This window comes from Somniosus microcephalus, chromosome 4 (assembly GCF_052327205.1).
Source record: "Somniosus microcephalus isolate GS21.2 chromosome 4, FLI_Smic_1.0, whole genome shotgun sequence".
NCBI lineage: Eukaryota > Metazoa > Chordata > Chondrichthyes > Squaliformes > Somniosidae > Somniosus > Somniosus microcephalus.
Window position 1 is genome coordinate 270,184,904 of NC_140990.1, and position 19,746 is coordinate 270,204,649.

The 19,746-nt window shown below is 49.6% G+C and overlaps 1 protein-coding gene across 1 annotated transcript in view; it reads right to left on the reverse strand.

The window, feature by feature from the left end:
• Positions 1 to 19,746, reverse strand: part of LOC147120454 (adenylate cyclase type 10-like) — a 135,863-nt gene that overhangs the window by 47,382 nt on the left and 68,735 nt on the right. The window contains exon 8 of the mRNA XM_085986417.1: positions 2,334 to 2,525. Within this exon, the coding sequence (XP_085842543.1) occupies positions 2,334 to 2,525 (192 nt within the window). The remainder of the gene's footprint in view (positions 1 to 2,333; positions 2,526 to 19,746) is intronic.

A 19,746-nucleotide genomic window follows, 5' to 3' on the forward strand; every position in this document is an offset into this window, starting at 1 on the left:
CTTGGGAGGAGCCCTCCAGTACTTGGCTGAGTGGGCGGCCCATTTCATGGTGGTCTGCTGCATGCTCCACAACTTGGCCATCATGAGGGCACAGCCCTTGCCACCAGGGATTGTGGGACCACCTCAGGAGGAGGACGAGGGAGAGGAGGAAGAGTACGAGGGAGAGGAAGAAGAGGATGAGGAGGAAGATGAGGAGGAGGAAGAGGAAGAAGAGGAGGAACAGGAGGGGGGGCAGCGGCAGCGAGACAATCGGCCTTCCAGACAGGCTCATCAGACTCCGATTCGCATGATCCCCGTAGCTCACCACATCCCCATCATACAATCCCTGTCTCACGCTATATCATAGCATCCTCCTGGGCACAAAGCTGATAAAAGAGACATCACAAAAGATTCCAAACACAATGAATAAATTTATCTATAAACATATCATACATATTACATGAATACTATTAACTGATCACCCTTGTGCAATCCCTTAGTGCCTGTCGTTCGTGTGCCTTTTACTACTCTAGTGCTCCTATGCAGTGCGCCCCCAGTGGATGCAGCACGGCTGGTGGAAGGCTGCTGAGCTTCTGTGCGAGAGACTTCAGATGGCCTTGCAGGACGACCTCGACCAGTTGTGGACCTAGAAGGCCCGGCTGTAGACTGCACCACCTCGGCATGGGCGGCATCATTCTGGACTGGCTAGCTGACATGCAGCTGCAAAGGCACTGGCGGAGTGGCAGTGGTGGGAGTAGGAATGCTGTCATTCTGAGAGAGGACAGCAGGTTCCTGCTCCATAGACCCACTGCCTCTCCCCCGCGTCGGCACATCAGCATTTCTACCAATCTACTGGAGCACAGATTGCTGGCCTACTGCGACACCGCGAATGCCCCGGTTGACGGTGGTAGACCCAGCCACAATGGCAGCAGTCAGAGCTAAGATGCCACTAAGCAGAGACTGCATGAGAGCAGTCTGTGCTTCTGTTGCAGCACTAAGACATTGGATCACTTCCACCTGTGTTGCAATGGAAGCTGCGACAGCGCTCATCATGTGCGCCATCACGTCTGGGTCATGACTGTCTTCCTGGGAATGCACCATCATTTCCCAACTGGAAATCCTGGGCTCCATGCTCTGCACAGAGCGCCATGCAATGTTGTAGGTGGACTCCTCCACACTCCTTGCCATTGCCGAGGGGCTCTCTGGCAGCCTTGCCATTGCACCTATCATTTCCATGTGCATGCCCATCCCCCTTCTTCTAAAGGCGTCCTCATCGAGGTCCTCATCTGAGTCTTTTGCAGCAGAACTCACGCGCGAACTCGCCCTCTGGGGAGCTGGCTGCCGAGCTACCCTTTCTCCCAGCCTTGATGCAACCCACTCATGCCCGGTGCATCACCCAGTACAGATCGCGCTTCTACACTAGCCTCTAAAATACATGCAGTGCCATTTTCTGAGCTGGTGTCTGCGAGTGAGATGCAGTGACGTGGTGTCTTCTCCCTCCTCTTCTTCTCCCCCCTCGCTCTCAGTGGTGCCCTTGGGGGCTGCTCCAGTGCTTGTTGATTATCTGAAAGCAGAAAGGCACAAGAGTCGAGTTATAGTGAGGGGAGGGGGGCAGGAAGGCAGAAATACATGCATACAGCATGAGTAGCTTGAAAGTGAAAAATGACTGTGGGCTGAGGGGGAAGTGGGTTGTGAATAGAAGGAGTAGGAATGAACACATCTTTGTTGTCCCCAAGCGGGTCACCGTTGCCGATTTATTTTTGCACTTACTCAGATCTGCGCTGGCTGGTCATTGTGTGCACCTTGTCTATGACAATGAGGTCTGAGGCCCAATATCTCAGGAGCCTCAGATTTCACCATTCTGACGCAGGTTACTTACCCCCTCTGCCCCACGAATGACCATAAATGGGTGTTCCAGAATTTCTAGGCCTATGATTCTATGATAAATACTATAACTTAATAAAAAATTATTTGAAATTGGAAACTGGTCACCAATTGGATATATTATTTTCATTCATATTAATAATTCTTAATAACATTTCCTCAGCTCTTTTTCTTCTCACAATTTGCCATAAACACATCCCCAAATTTCCAGTTCCCCCCTCCCCCTGGTAGGTAGTCAAGATGCGACAATATTGCAAGGGCAATGAATTAAACTTCCCTTGACCTCAGATATTCCATTGGGGTCAGAAGCAGATGATCACCAGCGCTCCTTCCACTGCACTTCCTCTGACAGTGGAAACCAGGCCTTGCTGTCAATTGACCATTTCAGGCTAATTGACAAAAAGTATTTTAAGGAAAGTTGCAATCGTATACCACACCTAGTACTGCCATCTGCTGCTTACTTTACTTACTTTGTCAAACATAAAGACCTTATTTATTCTTCCCTGATAATTTCTGAATTCATTGTTAATTCCAAGACATGTAGCCTGTATGGATTGGCATTGATAATTCATGGTTGCATTCTCCACAAACTGCAGATTCACAAACACCACTGTTGCTGGCCGCATTTCAGACAAATAATCCAAAGGCACCGCATCATCAATCTAGATAAGAAAACCATAATACAGGTATTCACTCATAGTTATGTGATATATACAGTTCAGGTTAGATAGCATTTTTGTATAATATAGCTTTTATATTAAAAACATATTCAGTAGATTATCCAATGGATATCATGTACTTGAATTTTCAAGATACTTGACGAACTTCTATATGTGGGTCTTCCTTAAAGATGAAGGCTCATGGAATTAACAACAAATTAGATGACTGCATCAAAAGTGGTTTAGCAAAGGCTGATGCTGATAAATGCAAATAGATTTGGCTGGGAACCAGTGATTAGTGAAGTTCCATGGGGTTTGTTCTGGATTATGTTATTGATAAATCCGACATCCTACCCTATTCTACTTTAACTAGTTGAATTTCATGGAACATAAGAAATAGGAGCAGGATTAGGCCATTCAACCCTTCAAGCCTGTTCCACTATTCAATAAGATAATCGCTGATCTTCTACCTCAAATCCACCTTCCAGCATTATATCCATATCCCTTGGTTCCCTTAGTATCCAAAACCCTATCGACTGAGCATCCATAGCCCTCTGGGGTAGAGAATTCCAAACATTCACGACCCTTTGAGTAAAGAAATTTCTCCTCATCTCAGTCCTAAATGGTCGACCCCTTATTCTGAGACTGTGATCCCTAGTTCTAGACTCCCCAGCCAGGGGAAATAACCTTTCAGCATCTACGCTGTCAAATCCCTTAAGAATTTTATACATTTCAATGAGATCGCCGCTCATCTTCTAAACGCTAGGGAATATAGGCCTAGTCTACTCAATCTCTCCTCATAGGACAATCCCTCCATCCCAGGAATCAGTCTAATGAACCTTCGTTGCACCCCCTCCAATGAACGAGATTGTGACGTCAGTGAGTGTGAAACGCTCACCTGACGCCCGATCTGCAGTATTAGTTCTCACCATTGAAGTTATCGGCGTGTCTAAACAAAGACGGAGAGCAGGCGTCCAACAGCAGGAAGGAGGCTCCAGCAGCGATATTTAAAGGAATCATCAGCAATTAGTTGCACCTGACATGGTTCTGCAGTTTGAGTGTCTATGTGCTACTTCCTACAACTCTAACAGCTTTCTTTACTTATTTCAAGGTTCCTTGGTAATAGGGGGTGTTGTTGCAAGTGAAGAACGCCATCATTATTTTTAAAGGCTTCTGCTAACCACACTTGCTCACAGTCATGGGGAATGTACTGGCAGTCGACTTTGCCCGCCATGATTTACGGCAGAGTGGAGGCAGCGAGGAAGACAGGAACATGCGCGCAGAGGAAGGAAGAGGAGGGCCATGAGGGCTCTCAACAGGTAGCTTTACCCACCTAGGGTCTTCCAACAGCACTTCTCCAACCTCCAATTAAGCGAGGAGCAGTGTCTTAGGAGGCTACGCTTCACCAAGGAGGTGGTCACAGAACTCTGCCACCTCCTGCAATCAGACCTCCAGCCTCAGAGCAGGGCAACCACAGCTCTCCCAGTGGCAGTCAAGGTCACCGTGGCCCTCAATTTCTTTGCCAGTGGATCCTTCCAGTCTGCAGCAGGAGGCATAGCTAACATCTCACAGTTCACTGTCCATCACTGCATCTGGGAGGTCACTGAAGCTCTTTACACCAGGAGAAGGGACTACATTGGCTTTTCTCTCAGCAGAGAGAAGCGTGCATGCAGCTTTGCCAGGATAGCAGGCTTCCCCATGGTGCAGGGCGCCATCGACTGTACCCACGTGGCTTTGCGGGCACCGTATAATCCCGAGATCTTCCGTAACTGCAAAGGCTGCCAGTCAATGTGCAGTTGGTGTGCAACCATGCATGGAGAATCCTCAATGTCAATGTCCACTATTCTGGCAGCAGCCATAATGCCTTCATCCTTTGCCAGTCTGGTGTGCCAGCAATCTTCCAGCCACCACAGCAAGCTCAATGGTGGCTGCTCAGAGACAGGGGCTATCCATTCTGCATCTGGCTCATGACTCGACTCCACAACCCGAACACTCGTGCACAGCACTCATATAATGAGAGCCATGCCTCCACCAGGAACATCATCGAGCAGACCATTGGGGTTCTGAAGCAACACTTCCACTGCCTTGACTGCTTGGGAGGAGCCCTCCAGTACTCGGCTGAGCGGGTGCCCCATTTTATGGTGGTGTACTGCATGCTTCACAACTTGGCCATCATGAGGGCGCAGCCCTTGCCAGCAAGGATTGCGGGACCACCTCAGGAGAAAGACGAGTGAGAGGAGGAAGAGGACGAGCAGCAAGAGAAACAGGAAGAGGAGGGAGGGAGGAGGCAGGTATCCAATCGTTCATCCGGGTGGGCTGTCTGAGCGGCTCATCGGACTCCGATTTGAATGAATGAAACCCCAGATCCCCGTTGCTCACCACATCCCCATCATACCATCCCTGTCTCGGATATATTACAGCGTCCTCCTGGGCACAAAGCTAAAATGAGAGACACCACAAAAGATTCCAAACAAAATTCATAAATTTAGCACTATTCACACTAGACATCTTTACAATATTATTAACTAACCACCTTTGTAAGAACATAAGAAATAGAAGCAGGAGTAGGCCATTCGGCCCCTTGAGCCTGCTTCGCCATTCAATAAGATCATGGCTAATCTTCGAACTCAACTCCACTTTCCTGGACTGTCCCCAGATCCCTTGATTTGCTGAATATCCAAAAATCTATCAATCTCAGTTGTTGAGTATATTCAATGACGGAGTCTCTACAGCCCTCTGGGTGGAGAATTACAAAGTTTCACCACCCTCTGAGTGAAGAAATTTCTCCTCATCTCAGTCCTAAATGGCCGACCCCTTATTTTGAGAATGCAACCACTGGTTCTAGACTCCCCAACCAGGAGAAACATCCTCCCTGCATCTACTCTGTCAAGCCCTGTAAGAATTTTGTATGTTTCAATGAGATCACCTCTCATTCTTCTAAACTCTAGAGAATATAGGCTTAGTCTACTCGTCAAACATGATTTCCCTTTCATCAATCCAATGTTGACTCTGCCCAATCCCATTATTATTTTCTAAGTACCCTGTTACCATGTTCTTAATAACAGATTCTAGCATTTTCCCTACTACTGATGTCAGGCTAACTGGTCTGTAGTTCCCTGTTTTCTCTTGCCCTCCTTTCTTAAATAGTGGGGTTACATTTGCTACCTTCCAATCCGCGGGAACCGTTCTAGAATCTATGGAATTTTGGAAGATTACAACTAATGCATCTACTACCTCTATAGCGACATCTTTTAAAACTCTAGTATGTAAACCATCAAGTCCAGGGGATTTATTGGCTTTCAGTCCCATTAATTTCACCAGTACTATTTTTTTTTCTAATGCTAATTTCTTTCAATTCCTCATTCTCGCTAGACCCTTGGTTCTCCACTATTTCCGAGATTTTTTTACGTCTTCTTCCATGGAGACAGACACAAAGGGCTCAATTTTGCCAGGCCCGAGGAGGTGGGTTTGGAGGCGTGTAGGGTGTTAAAATTGCAAAAAGTGCCAGGTGAGCTCGACCCCGCCTCCATGCAATTTTCCCAAATGCGTGATTTCTGATCCCATCTCCGTCCCGCCTCCAAGAGGTGGGATAGGCCCTTAAGGCCCTTAACAACCACTGAATTACCTCTATAATCTCATTTTGAGAGGCCTTTCTGATTTTAACACTTTTCCCACATGATGCACGCCTCCTCTGAAACACGACGGTGAAACCTGGTGGTAGCACAATTGGATTGCTGACGATCAGCTGCAGCTCCACCATTAAATAGGAGATTTGATCAGTCATCATTTGCAGGTGGTAGGACTTTGTTGTCTCAGGTCTGGGGGAACTTTTAGCAGGCATAACCATAGCTGTGGAAGTTTGGAGCCTGACACCCATCTCCAGTGTGACCTCCTGGGAAACCCCTCTCGCCACCTTGACTGAGCGCTTCCTCAACTGAGGCATATACCAGAAGAATGGGAACCATTTATTTCTGTTCCTCTTGGACATCAGATTCGGACGAAGACCAGCCACGCCAGCAGCAGAACCATGAACAACAGCAGCACCAACAGCAGACAAAAAAATAAATAATTTTTTTTTTAAATGGCGGCGCGCATGGACGCAGCGGCTTTGTCTCTCCCGAGACTGAGCGTTTTCACCCTCTTTCTGAGTCTCTTCTGGGCTCTGATGATACAGGAATTGAGGGCAGACCTACTGTACAGCCGGCAGACGCTCCTCGACATCAGGGCCGACTGCGTGCGGCTCACACTCGGCGACATCGATCTGCCTCCCGACATCGCCCGACCCCCGGGACCAGCATGGCGTCCTTCCCCAGCCGGAAGTCGGCGCAGACCGCGCAGGGAACGCAAGCAGAAGCGGGGTAAGAGAGCCGGTATCCAAAATAGGCTGAAGAGGGCCCCACACAAACCCTCCCTCCCAAGTATTTTCCTGGCCAACGTCAGGTCACTAGAAAACAAAATGGATGAGATCAAACTTGATCTCTCCTCACAGAAAAGGACAAAGGAATGCTGCGCCATGATCTTCAGAGAGACCTGGTTGAACAACGGCATCCCTGACACCACCATCCAACTAGAAGGACGCACGGTCTTCCGCACCGACAGAACTGCAGACTCCGGTAAGAGCAAGGGAGGCGGTTTGTGCATTTACACTAACAATGCCTGGTGCACTAACACGGACATAATCGATAGATCCTGCTCAGCTGATTTGGAATTCCTCATGGTAAGGTGCAGACCCTTCTACCTGCCTCGGGAATTCACGGCTGTTATCATCACTGCGGTCTACATCCCACCACACGCTAATGCCAAACTAGCACTGAAGGACCTCTGCACGGCCATCAGCGAACAACAAACTGCGCACCCAGACGGAGCTTTTATCGTCGCAGGGGACTTCAATCACATAAACCTAAAAACTGTACGACCGAAATTCCACCAGAATGTTTCCTGCCCCACAAGAGGGGAGAACACACTGGATCAAGTCTACACGAGCATTGTAGATGCTTATAAGGCCATTCCCTGCCCCCACCTTGGGAAGTCTGACCACCTCTCCCTGTTTCTAGCCCCGGCATACAAACCGCTCATCAAAAGAAAGAGTGAGAACATCAGTGAGATCAGTGAAAGTATGGCCAGAGGGGGCAGTCTCGGAGCTTCAGGATTGCTTCGAACGCACTGATTGGGGCATGTTTGCCCATAATGACATTGAGGAATACACATCCACAGTGCTATTCTACATTAACAGTTGCGTCGAGGTCGTCACGACCCATAAAAATATCAGGACATACCCCAACCAGAAACCCTGGATGAACGGAAAGGTCCGCTCGCTGTTGAAAGCACGCGACGCAGCATTTAAATCTGGCGACGCGGCGGCTTACAGTGCAGCTAGGACCAACCTAAAAAAGGGTATCAGGACTGCCAAAAGGAAACAGACACTGCGGATAGAGGATCATTTCCACAACAACTCGGACCCCCGGCGCATGTGACAAGGCATCCAGTCCATCACTGACTACAAGGGCAAAAACACCAGCCCCCCGGTTAGCGATGCCTCCCTTCCGGAGGAGCTTAACAACTTCTATGCTCGCTTCGACAGGGACAACAGGGAGCCGGCTACCAAAGCCTTGCCACCCCCGGAAGACCAGGTGCTCACTCTGTCGACCTCCGACGTAAGGGGTGTTCTACGCGGAGTGAACACACGAAAGGCTGCTGGACGGGTACTCAAGGAATGTGCTGATCAGCTGGCTGATGTCTTCACCGCCATCTTCAATCTGTCATTGGCCCAGGCAGTAGTCCCTACATGCTTCAAGACCGCTACCATTATTCCTGTGCCAAAACAAACGGCTGTGACGTGCCTGAACGACTATCGACCTGTCGCACTCACACCCATCATAATGAAGTGTTTCGAGAGACTGGTCCTGGCCCACATCAAATCCAGTGTTCCTGCCTCTCTTGACCAACACCAGCTTGCCAATCGTGCAAACCTGGAATACTGCATACAGTTTTGGTGTCCATACTTAAGAAAGGACATACTTGCTCTCGAGTCAGTACAAAGAAGGTTCACTCGATTAATCCCGGGGATGAGGGGATGGACATATGAGGAGAGGTTGAGTAGATTGGGACTCTACTCATTGGAGTTCAGAAGAATGAGAGGCGATCTTATTGAAACATATAAGATTATGAAGGGGTTGGATCGGGTGGATGCAGGGAGGATGTTCCAGATGATGGGTGAAACTAGAACTAGGGGGCATAGTCTTAGAATAAGGGGCTGCTCTTTCAAAACTGAGATGAGGAGGAACTACTTCACTCAGAGGGTGGTAGGTCCATGGAATATGCTGCCCCAAAAAGCTGTAGAAGCTACATCATTACATAAATTTAAAACAGAAATAGACAGTTTCCTAGTAGAAAAGGGAATTAAGGGTTACGGGGAGCGGGCAGGAATTTGGACATGAGTCTAGGTTCGGATAGGTCATGGCCCTGTGGGTAGCGGAGCGGGCCCAGGGGCCGTGTAGCCTGATCCTGCTCCTGTTTTCGTGTGTCTAATGCTGTTCGATTCAGGAGATAGTCCTGTCATAGTGGATTGGCGGTTAGGATCAGATCAGCCATGATCTTATTGAATGGCGGAGCAGGCTCGAGGGGCCAATTGGCCTACTCCTGCTCCTATTTCTTATGTTCTTATGTTCTTATGTAAACAGATCAACGGAGGATGCAATCACAACTGCTCTACACTCGGCACTGAATCACTTAGATGGTAAAGAGACCTACATCAGAATGCTGTTCATAGACTACAGCTCAGCATTCAACACTATCGTCCCCAAAAAGCTGGCCACCAAACTCCAAACTCTTGGCCTGAACACTTCCCTCTGCAACTGGACCCTGGACTTCCTAACAGACCCCAGTCTGTCAAATTAGGTAACCACACCTCCCCCCGCCGACCCTGAACACGGGGGCCCCACAAGGATGTGTGCTGAGCCCCCTCCTCTACTCCCTCTTCACCCACGACTGTTTGGCTGTTCATGGTTCCAACACCATCATCAAGTTTGCAGATGATACCACGGTAGTAGGCCAGATCACCAACAATGATGAGTCAGCCTACAGGGAGGAGGTCCAGCATCTCGTGAAGTGGTGCGCCGATAACAACCTGGCCTTTAACATCAAGAAAACCAAAGAAATCATTGTGGACTTCAGGAAGTCTAAAGGCGGAAGTCACACCCCCATCCACATCAATGGGGCTGTGGTGGAAAGGGTGGACAGCTCTAAGTTCCTCGGAGTCCACATCACGGAAGACCTCTCCTGGTCCCTCAATACCTCCTCTCTGGTGAAGGCGGCCCAGCAGCGCCTATATTTCCTAAGGAGGCTGAAGGGATGTAACCTGTCACCCCGATCCTCTCTAACTTTTACCGCTGCACAATAGAGAGCATCCTGACAAACTGTATCACAGTATGGTATGGCAGCTGTAGCTACTATGACCGGAAAGCCCTGCAGCGGGTAGTCAAAACTGCCCAATGCATTACCGGCACCCGGCTACCGACCATAGAGCACATATACCAGAAACGCTGTTTACGGAGGTCACGGTCCATCATCAAAGACCCTACCCACCCCAGCCACAGTCTGTTCACCCTCCTGCCATCTGGGAGACGCTACAGATGCATTTGCACCCGTACGACCAGATTTAGGAACAGCTTCTTTCCCAGGGCTGTCATCCTACTGAACTCCACAAATAAACTCTAAAGCCTGCACATCTGCCAATGCACTTTATTATGGTTATGTTTATGTTGATGTATTACAAGCCAAATGTATGTTGAATGTTTAAATGTCTTAAGCTAAATGTACACTCTCGGGAGCCGCAAGCCTACATTTTGTTGTACTGCACTTGTGCACTAACAATGACAATAAGTCATCCCCCTCAACAGTATCCAACTTGGTATACCTGTTTGAAAGGGGGATGTCCGCAGGGGTTCCCTGCACTTCCTGCCTGCCTCTGTTGCTCCGCCTGATGGTCACCCACTTTCTTTCTGCCTGTGCAGCCCTACCCTGAGGCGTGAACAACTCGCTAAACGTGCTATCCACGATCCTCTCAGCATCGCGCATGCTCCAAAATTCATCCACCCGCAGCTCGAGCGCCGCAATGCGGTCTACAAGTAGCTGCAGCTGGATGCATTTATACATAGATACATAGAAGATAGGAGCAGGAGTAGGCCATTCGGCCCTTCGTGCCTGCTCCGCCATTCGATGAGATCATGGCTGATCCTTTAATTCAGTATCCCGTCCCCGCCTTCTCTCCGTAACCCTTAACCCCTTTTGCCCGTAGAAATATATCTAATTCCCTCTTAAATATATTTAATGAGCTGGCGTACACTGCCCTCTGTGGCAATGAGTTCCACAGGTTCACCACTCTCTGAGTGAAGAAATTCCCCCTCATCTCTGTCCTAAATGGTTTAGCCCTTATCCTTAAATTATGTCCTCTAGTTCTGTTCTCACCCGCCAAGGGAAACATTCCTTCTGCATCCAGTCTGTCTAGACCTGTCAGAATTTTATACACTTCTATGAGGTCCCCTCTCAATCTTCTAAACTCCAGTGTGTACATCCCTAAACTACATAGTCTCTCCTCATAGGTCATTCCCGCCATTCCTGGTATCAGCCTGGTGAATCGCCGCTGCACCCCCTCCATGGCAAGAACATCCTTCCTCAGATGAGGCGACCAAAACTGTACACAGTACTCGAGGTGTGGTCTCACCAGTGCCCTGTACAGCTGCAGCAAGGTATCCCTGTTCCTGTATTCTAACCCTTTTGCTATGAAGGCCAGCATACCGTTTGCCTTCTTGACCGCCTGTTGCACCTGCATGCTCGCCTTCAGTGACTGGTGTACAAGAACACCCAGGTCTCTCTGTACTTCCCCCTCTCCCAATCTATTGCCATTTAAATAATAATTTGCCCTCCCGTTCCTGCACCCAAGGTGGATAACTTCGCACTTGTCCACATTATAGTGCATCTGCCATTTATCCGCCCAATCGCCCAGTCTGTCCAAATCGCTCTGGAGCTTCCTGGTCTCTTCCTCTGAGCCCACCCCCCCTCCTAGTTTAGTGTCGTCTGCAAATTTGGAAATGCTGCATCCGACTCCCTGATCCAGGTCATTAATGTAAATTGTGAACAGCTGGGGGCCCAGGACAGATCCCTGTGGTACCCCACTTGTTACTGCCTGCCATTCAGAAAATGAGCCGTTTATTCCAACTCTCTGTTTTCTATCTGACAGCCAGTTCCCTATCCACGCCAAAACTTTCCCCTTTATCCCATGAGCCTCAATTTTCCATGCTAATCTTTTATGTGGGACCTTATCGAAGGCCTTTTGGAAGTCCAGGTACACCACATCTACTGGCTCTCCCCCATCTATTCTACCAGTTACTCCCTCAAAAAATTCCAATAGATTAGTCAAGCACGATTTACCCTTTGTAAATCCATGTTGACTCTGTCCTATCCTGTCCCCATTTGCTAAGTGCTCCGCTATTTCATCCTTAATGATGGACTCCAGCATTTTGCCCACAACTGATGTAAGGCTTACAGGTCTGTAATTACCTGCTTTTTCCCTACCCCCCTTTTTGAATAGTGGGGTAACGTTAGCTACCCTCCAATCCATCGGCACTGTTCCCAAGTCTAATGAATTCTGAAAAATCATCCTTAGTGCATCCGCTATCTCTAGGGCCACCTCCTTCAGTACCCTAGGATGCATGTTATCAGGCCCTGGGGATTTGTCCACCTTCAATCCCTTTAGCTTCCTTAACACCATATCCTTAGAGATATTGATTTGCGTCAGTTCCTCCTTTGCCAATGTCCCTATTTTTTCCGATATCCCAGGGAGGTTTTTTGTGTCTTCCTTCGTAAAGACTGACCCACCCGCACACATGGTCGTCAGGGACACTGGCAGCGTCCCTGACTTCCCACATGGAGCAAGAGGAGCAGAACACGGGTCTGAACTCTCCTGCCATGACTTACTCCTTTAATTAATTTAAAAATTTATTCAATACCCCAGTTACAGGTATACTCTAGGGCGCTTTATTTCCCAACTGTCCCCACTACACCACAGAGACCCTAGAAAGTTAACACCACAGAATTCAAGCTTGTATTGAAAAGAGAGAAATACTCACCAACCAATCACTTACCTGCTTCCTGCTGACGTCACACTTGGACTACTTTTTACCTCTCTCCCGGAACCTGCATTGGTATGCCTCGGTGCCTCTGACTGCTCCTTAATACCTCTCCCGCCTCGGGCTGCTCCCGCGCAGGTCCGCTGCTTCTCCGGTCTCGGGGCTAATTGTACTAATTTCTTCTGGTTCTATGATTGCTAAGCCTAAATTAATTAATCTGCTTAAACCTACATTATGATTATCATCATTTTAACAGTCTCCTTTGAATGCTGTTTTCTTCAGCAAAGAAATAAAGTTCAATTCTAAAAGAAATAAGTTCACATCTGAAAATTTGTCTCCAAGTCTCAATCTCATTCTTGTTCTCCATCTCTGAACCATCTTTAATGCATCTTGAAACTAGAGTCCCTGAAATTTTGTGGGGCTACCTGCCATAACTTCGGCAGGACACCAGTGGAAAGCCAGGAAAAATTACGAAAATGGGTGAAAACGGCCATTTATGCTTCATCTGTAGGATTCCCGCCAGTTTCCCACAGGTGTTATAGTAGGAGACTGATGGTAGCCTTGAAGAATCCAGGACCAATATGTCCAAAATGAACACAATATCACAGATATAACCTTACCAATAATGTATAGAAAGTCAAAGTAACTTATTTTGAATTATAATCAAATACCTTTAAATTATCCTGGACCTTAAATCACTGTGTTGATAACACTTTATATTGAAGGACACAAATCTAATTACATTGGATTGGTTAATGCTGACAAAATATCGGTAGAAGTGGAAAAGTTAGAAGCAATGGAAGGGGTGAAAATTGATAGGCAGGATGTACTAGAAAGGCTGGGTATGCTTAGAGTGGATAAGTCGCCTTAGTCCAAATGGCTTACATCCCAGGTTGCTAAGGGGATAGCAGAATGGCTTGCCATCATTTTCCAATCTTCCCTAGATGCAGCGGCAGTGCCTGAGGATTGGAAAGTGGCAAATGTGACACCATTGTTCAAGAAAGGGTGTAAGGAAAATCCTCATAACTACAGGCCGGTCAGTTTAACATCAGTGGTGGGTAAAGTTTTAGAAACAATAATCAAGGAAAAAATTAACAGGCACTTGGAGAGATTTAAGCTAATTAAGGAGAGCCAATACAGATTTGTAAAAGGCAGATCGTGTTTGACTAATCGAATTGAATTTTTTGATGAAGTAACAGAGAGGGGAATGCAATGGATGTTATCTACATGGATTTTTGGAAGGAGTTTAACAAAGTACTACATAGAAGGCTGGTTAACAAAATTGAGGCTCATGGAATAAGTGGGTCAGTGCCAGCTTGGATAAGGAATTGGATTAAGGACAGAAAACAGCGAGTTGTGGTAAATGGCTGTTTTTCAGGCTGGAGGATGGTAGACAGTGGTGTTCCCCCAGGGTCAGTGTTGGGGCCACTGCTTTTTTTGATATAAATAAACGACCTGGATATTGGAATACAGAGTAGAATTTCTAAATTTGCTGATGACACCAAACTTGGGGGTGTGGCAAACAGTGATGATGGCTAGTGGCAGTGACTAGTGGGGTACCGCAGGGATCGGTGCTAGGACCCCAGCTATTCACAATATATATTAATGATCTAGACGAGGGAACTAGATGTAATATCTCCAAGTTTGCAGACGACACAAAGCTGGGTGTGTGTGTGTGCGCTGTGAGGAGGATGCAGAGAAACTCCAGTATGATTTGGACAGGTTGGGTGATTGGGCAGATGCATGGCAGATGCAGTAAAATGCGGATAAATGCGAGGTTATCCACTTTAGTGGCAAAAACAGGAAGACAGATTATTATCTGAACGGCAATAGATTGAGAAAAGGGGAAGTGCAATGGGACCCTGGGTGTCCTTGTGCACCAGTCGCTGAAGGTAAGCATGCAGGTGCAGCAGGCGGTTAAGAAGGCAAATGGTATGTTGGCCTTCATAGCAAGAGGATTTGAGTACAGGAGCAAGGATGTCTTGCTGCAGTTGTACAGGGCCGTGGTGAGACCACACCTTGAGTATTGTGATCAGTTTTGGTCACCTTATCTGAGGAAGGATGTTCTTGCCATGGAGGGAGTATAGCGAAGATTCACCAGACTGATACCTGGGATAGCAGGAATGACGTATGAAGAGAGATTGAGTCGATTAGGCTTATATTCGCTAGAGTTTAGAAGAATGAGAGGGGATCTCATTGAAACTTGTAAAATTCTAACAGGACTAGACAGACTAGATGCAGGAAGGATGTTCCCGATGGCGGGGGAGACCAGAACCAGGGTTCACAGTCTAAGGATAAGGGGTAAGCCATTTAGGACTGAGATGAGGAGGAATTTCTTCACCCAGAGAGTGGTGAACCTGTGGAATTCTCTACCACAGAAGGCAGTTGAGGCCAATTCATTAAATATATTCAAGAGAGATATATTTTTTAAGCCTAAAGGGATCAAGGGATATGGGGAGAAAGCAGGGACAGGGTACGAATTTGGATGATCAGCCATGATCTCATTAAATGGCGGAGCAGGCTTGAGGGGCCAAATGGCCTACTCCTGCTCCTATCTTCTATGTTTCTATATCAACCAACTGCAACAGGACATAGAAAGGCTAGCAGAATGGGCAGACAAATGGCAGATGGAATTTAATAGAGTGATGCATTCTGGCAGAAGGACCAGGGAGAGGCAATATACACTTAATGGCACAGTTTTAAAGAATGTGCAGGGACAGAGGGACCTGGGAGTTAATGTGCATAGGTCCCTGAAGGTGGCAGGACATGTTGAGAGAGTGGTTAACAAAGCATATGGGATCTTGGGCTTCATAAAAAGAGGTATTGAGTACAAAAGTAGAGAAGTTATGCTGAACCTTTATAAAGTGCTGGTTAGGCCACAACTGGAGTATTGCATCCAGTTCTGGTCATCACACTTTAGGAAGGATGCGAAGGCCCTCGAGAGGGTGCAGAGGAGATTTAACAGAATGGTTCCAGGGATGGGGGATCTTAGCTACAAGGACAGGTTGGAGAAGCTGGATTTGTTTTCATTAGAGCAAAGGAGGTTGAGGGGTGATTTGATAGAGGTGTACAAGATTATGACGGGTTTGGATAAGGCTAGACGGGGAAAGGCTGTTCCCACTAATTGATGGTACAAGGACTACGGGAAACAGATTTAAAGTTTTGTGCAAGAGAAACAGGGGGGATGTGAGGAAAAACATTTTTTACGCAGCAAGTGGTGATGACCTGGAATTCGCTGCCGACAGAAGTGGTGGAAGCGGAGACACACATGGGTAAAAATTGGATAGCGTCCTGGGGCGCTACCTTCGTCAGGACGCTAATTTTAGCGCCCCGAAAAGGTTAGTGCCCCCGCGGCCGATTTTACCAGGTAGCGCCCCGAGAGGGAGGAGTGGCGCTACTGGAAACGCCCCACGTCCCTCTTCGGGCGCTGCGAGCCAATATCGTGGTGCTACGTGCGCTGCGGCACGTTGTGCCGCGGTACTGCAGGTCTTCCACCCTTATTAAAGGGGAGGGACCTGGCACAGTGCGTCCCGGCGCCCAGCTGGGCCACCAGGGATCAGGAGCGCCGGCAAATGAGCCCAGCACTCTAGAGGAGTGCCAGGCTCAGGGAGAGCAGCCGGCCCCCGCGGGGGGGGCAGGAGGTGGGGTGGAGGGGGGGAGCGGTGGTGGCTTCACAGGGGTCGGGGACAGCAATGGGAGCAGGTGCTGGCAGGTGGCCAGCAATGAAAATGGCCGCCCGCCACCTCCCCTTTAACTAGCACTGCCCCTGCCGCAGGTAGGCCCCCCTGACCCCGGCGGAGATAGCGTCCAGCGGTAAGTCGGGGGGCATCATCCAATGTTACAGCCGGGGCACAAGCGGGGCACTGCGCACAGTGATGGCATCATTGCCAGCGGCACTAACGGTTCACTGGAGTCGTTAGCGGCGCCACGCCCGGGCACTAGTTGATTTGCGCAAATCAACCTAATTTAGCCCCCTCAAGGTTTTCAAGGGGAGACTGGATAGGCACTTGAGGGAAATAAACCTGCAGGGCTACGGGGATAAAGCGGGGGAATGGGACTGACTGGACAGCTCTACAGAGAGCCAGCACGGACTCGATTGGCTGAATGGCCTCCTACTGTGCCATTATGACTCAATGACATACGTTATACAACACAGGAACAGGCCATTCGGCCCAACTAATCTCAATCACCGATGACCACGAGACTTCCAGGCGCCGGCCAGCTCTGAAAGGTGTGGGTCAGGCAGCTCCAGCATCCACACTCTGCGCCTTGTAGGCCTGCAAATCGGCGCAGGCCCTTCTCTGGCGCAACAAACTTGGAGCAGATGGAGAGGGTGAGGCAGAGAGCAGAGCGCTTCACCAATGAGTCTCTGGAGGAATTGGTGGCCGCAGTGGAGTGCCGGCGAGATGTCCTCTACCCCGACAATGGCAGGAGGCCTAATCATAAGGACTACCGACGAGCTTGGAGGGATGTTTCTCAGAGGGTCAACTCCAGCAGCATGGCGACCAGGAACCCTGTGCAGTGCAGGAAGAAATTCAATGACCTCACTCGGGTCGTGAGAGTGAGTGTTGTTTATGTAAACTTATGCATCCCTCCATTCGCACCTGACTTTATGGCTACAGGGTGCGCTATGCCCCAATGGCCATCTGTCAGCAAGCACCCATGGCCCTATCTGGTCACACACATGCACATTTAACTCAGGGCATCATGTGAGGGCTGTTCCACCATGGGGGGCATGAGATGATAACTCAGGGCATCATGTGAGGGCTGTTCCACCATGGGGGGCATGAGATGATAACTCAGGGCATCATGTAACATCACTTCCCGTCCTTTCCCCTGCAGGCCAAGCTGGCGAAGATCTGCAAGGACCAGCTTCGCACCGGAGGAGGTCCTCCTCAACTGCAGACTTTGACGGATCTCAAGGAGAGAGTCCACCAGATTGTTGGAGGACGTCTGAGTGGTCCTGTCACCACTGCAGCTGCCGAACCCATTATCCACAGCGATGGTAAGGTTCTCACCTTTTACAGCTGTCTCCTTCCACTTGTTTCCCCCGCCAGCATGCTTTCTCACTGTGGACCCATGTCATAGCATTGCCGTACTCTTGCATCCCTTGCTGCCAAGCTGTCCTTTTGCTAAAGCCACTCTTCAACCTCCCTGCTTTCAGATGCTGCATCACCAGCTCGGGAGCCGGCCCCTCACGCTGCCAGTGCCAGTGCCTCCGGAGGCGACGATCAGGAGGAAGCCGGACCATCTGTGCCAGCCTCAGGGGAGCCAACGCATCTGGAGACTGGGGATAGTAGTTCCCTAGAGGGGATGGGGGGGGCTCTGATGAGGAGCCAGTTGCAGGAACCAGCGGCCTGCAGCAACGCGAGGGGGGTAGGGAAGCTCGGGGGCTGTCTCCCCGGAGGGCGAGACAGGCCACGATGACTGCTGCACAGAGTGCAGAGGAGGTGCGTAGCCTTGCCGATATGAGCGCCCAGGCCCGGCTCAGGCACACTGAGCTTATGGCTGCAGTGGGGAGGATGCCTGAGTCGATCGACACATTGGCAAAGAGTGTGCTGGACTTTGGGGCAGCAATGGAAGGGACTGTCCAGGGCTTCGGGGCAGCAATGGAAAGGTCTGTCCAGGGCTTGTCCGAGGCAGTGGAAAGGACTGTTCCGGCCTTGTCCGAAGCAGTGGAAAGGACTGTTCCGGCCTTGTCCGAAGCAGTGGAAAGGACTGTTCCGGCCTTGTCCGAAGCAGTGGAAAGGACTGTTCCGGCCTTGTCCGAGGCAGTGGAAAGGTCTGTCCATGCCTTGTCCGAGGCAATGGAAAGGAGTGTTCCGGCCTTGTCCGAAGCAGTGGAAAGGACTGTCCATGGCTTTTCTGAAGCACTGGAACCTGCCACGCAGGTCCTCACTGCTGCCACGCAGTCACTTGCTGGCCTCGTCCACACGCAAATTGAGGCCACGCGAACACTCACTGCTGCCACCCTAGCTGCATCAGGCAGGATCACCCCAGGCTCTTGCAGCACCACAGCAGGCCATGAATCTGTGGAGCAGTTGATTGTGGCAGATGATCCGGTGCGGCCCCGTCAGAGTGCCAGTGTGTCGGCCGACCACGGTGCAGGTGTCCTCTCTCTGCATGTGAGCATTCCTGATGCCACCGCTGGAACGTCAGCAGTGCAGCTGCCACCACCTGCACGGCAGACTGCTTCCAGACATGCCCAGTTGGAGCAGCCAGCTTGCGGGCCCTCCAAGCCCAGAGGTCGGCCAGGCCATCCCTCAGGGGCTTCAGCACTTCCAGACACTCAGCAGGTGTCCCCCAGCCTTGATGCAGCCACTGGGGTCCAATTACGGAGGAGCTGCAGGGAGGGAAGGGGCCGACCTCGTAAGAGGAGTTGGTCTCCATCAAGGGGTCAACAGTAGAGGGAGGTGCTAAGACGTGTCTTTTTTCGAAATGAAGGCCGTCCACACCTGCTGTGTTTGTTTGTTATGTTTTGGTTAGTCTCGCTGGGTTGTCAGACAGTTATCTGTTAGTTTGTTAGTTATGATTTCTGTTACCATTACGTTGTCATGCTGGAAGGAAGCACTTGCTTGAAAATAAAGAAAATGTTTTATTTACAATGGAGCTGTAGACTATTTACAATCATGGTGGCCTTCATAGGCTTACTGCGAACCGAAGGGCGCTGTTCCAATCACAGCCAGCATTCCATCCGAGGGGCCTAGAACCGAGTCCTTATGAGCCTCTGACGAATGGCCCTTCCAGTTTCTGGAGCCCTCCCATCTTCCTCCTCCTCCTCCACCTCCTGACCCTCCTCGTCCGCATGCTCCTCCTCCTCCTCCTCGTCCGCCTGCTCTGCTGGACCTTGAGGGTCGGCTGGCATTGGCTGGGTGCGTCAGATGGCCAGGTTGTGGAGCATGCAGCAGACAACGACGATGCGTGCCACATGCTCCGGCGAGTACGTTACGGCGCCCCCCGAATGGTCTAGACAACAGAAGCGCTGCTTCAGCACACCAATTGTGTGCTCCACAATGTTCCTGGTCGCCTGATGGCTGTTGTTGTAATGCTCTTCTTCCGGGGTGCTGGGCAAACGGAGCGGGGTCATAAGCCATGGG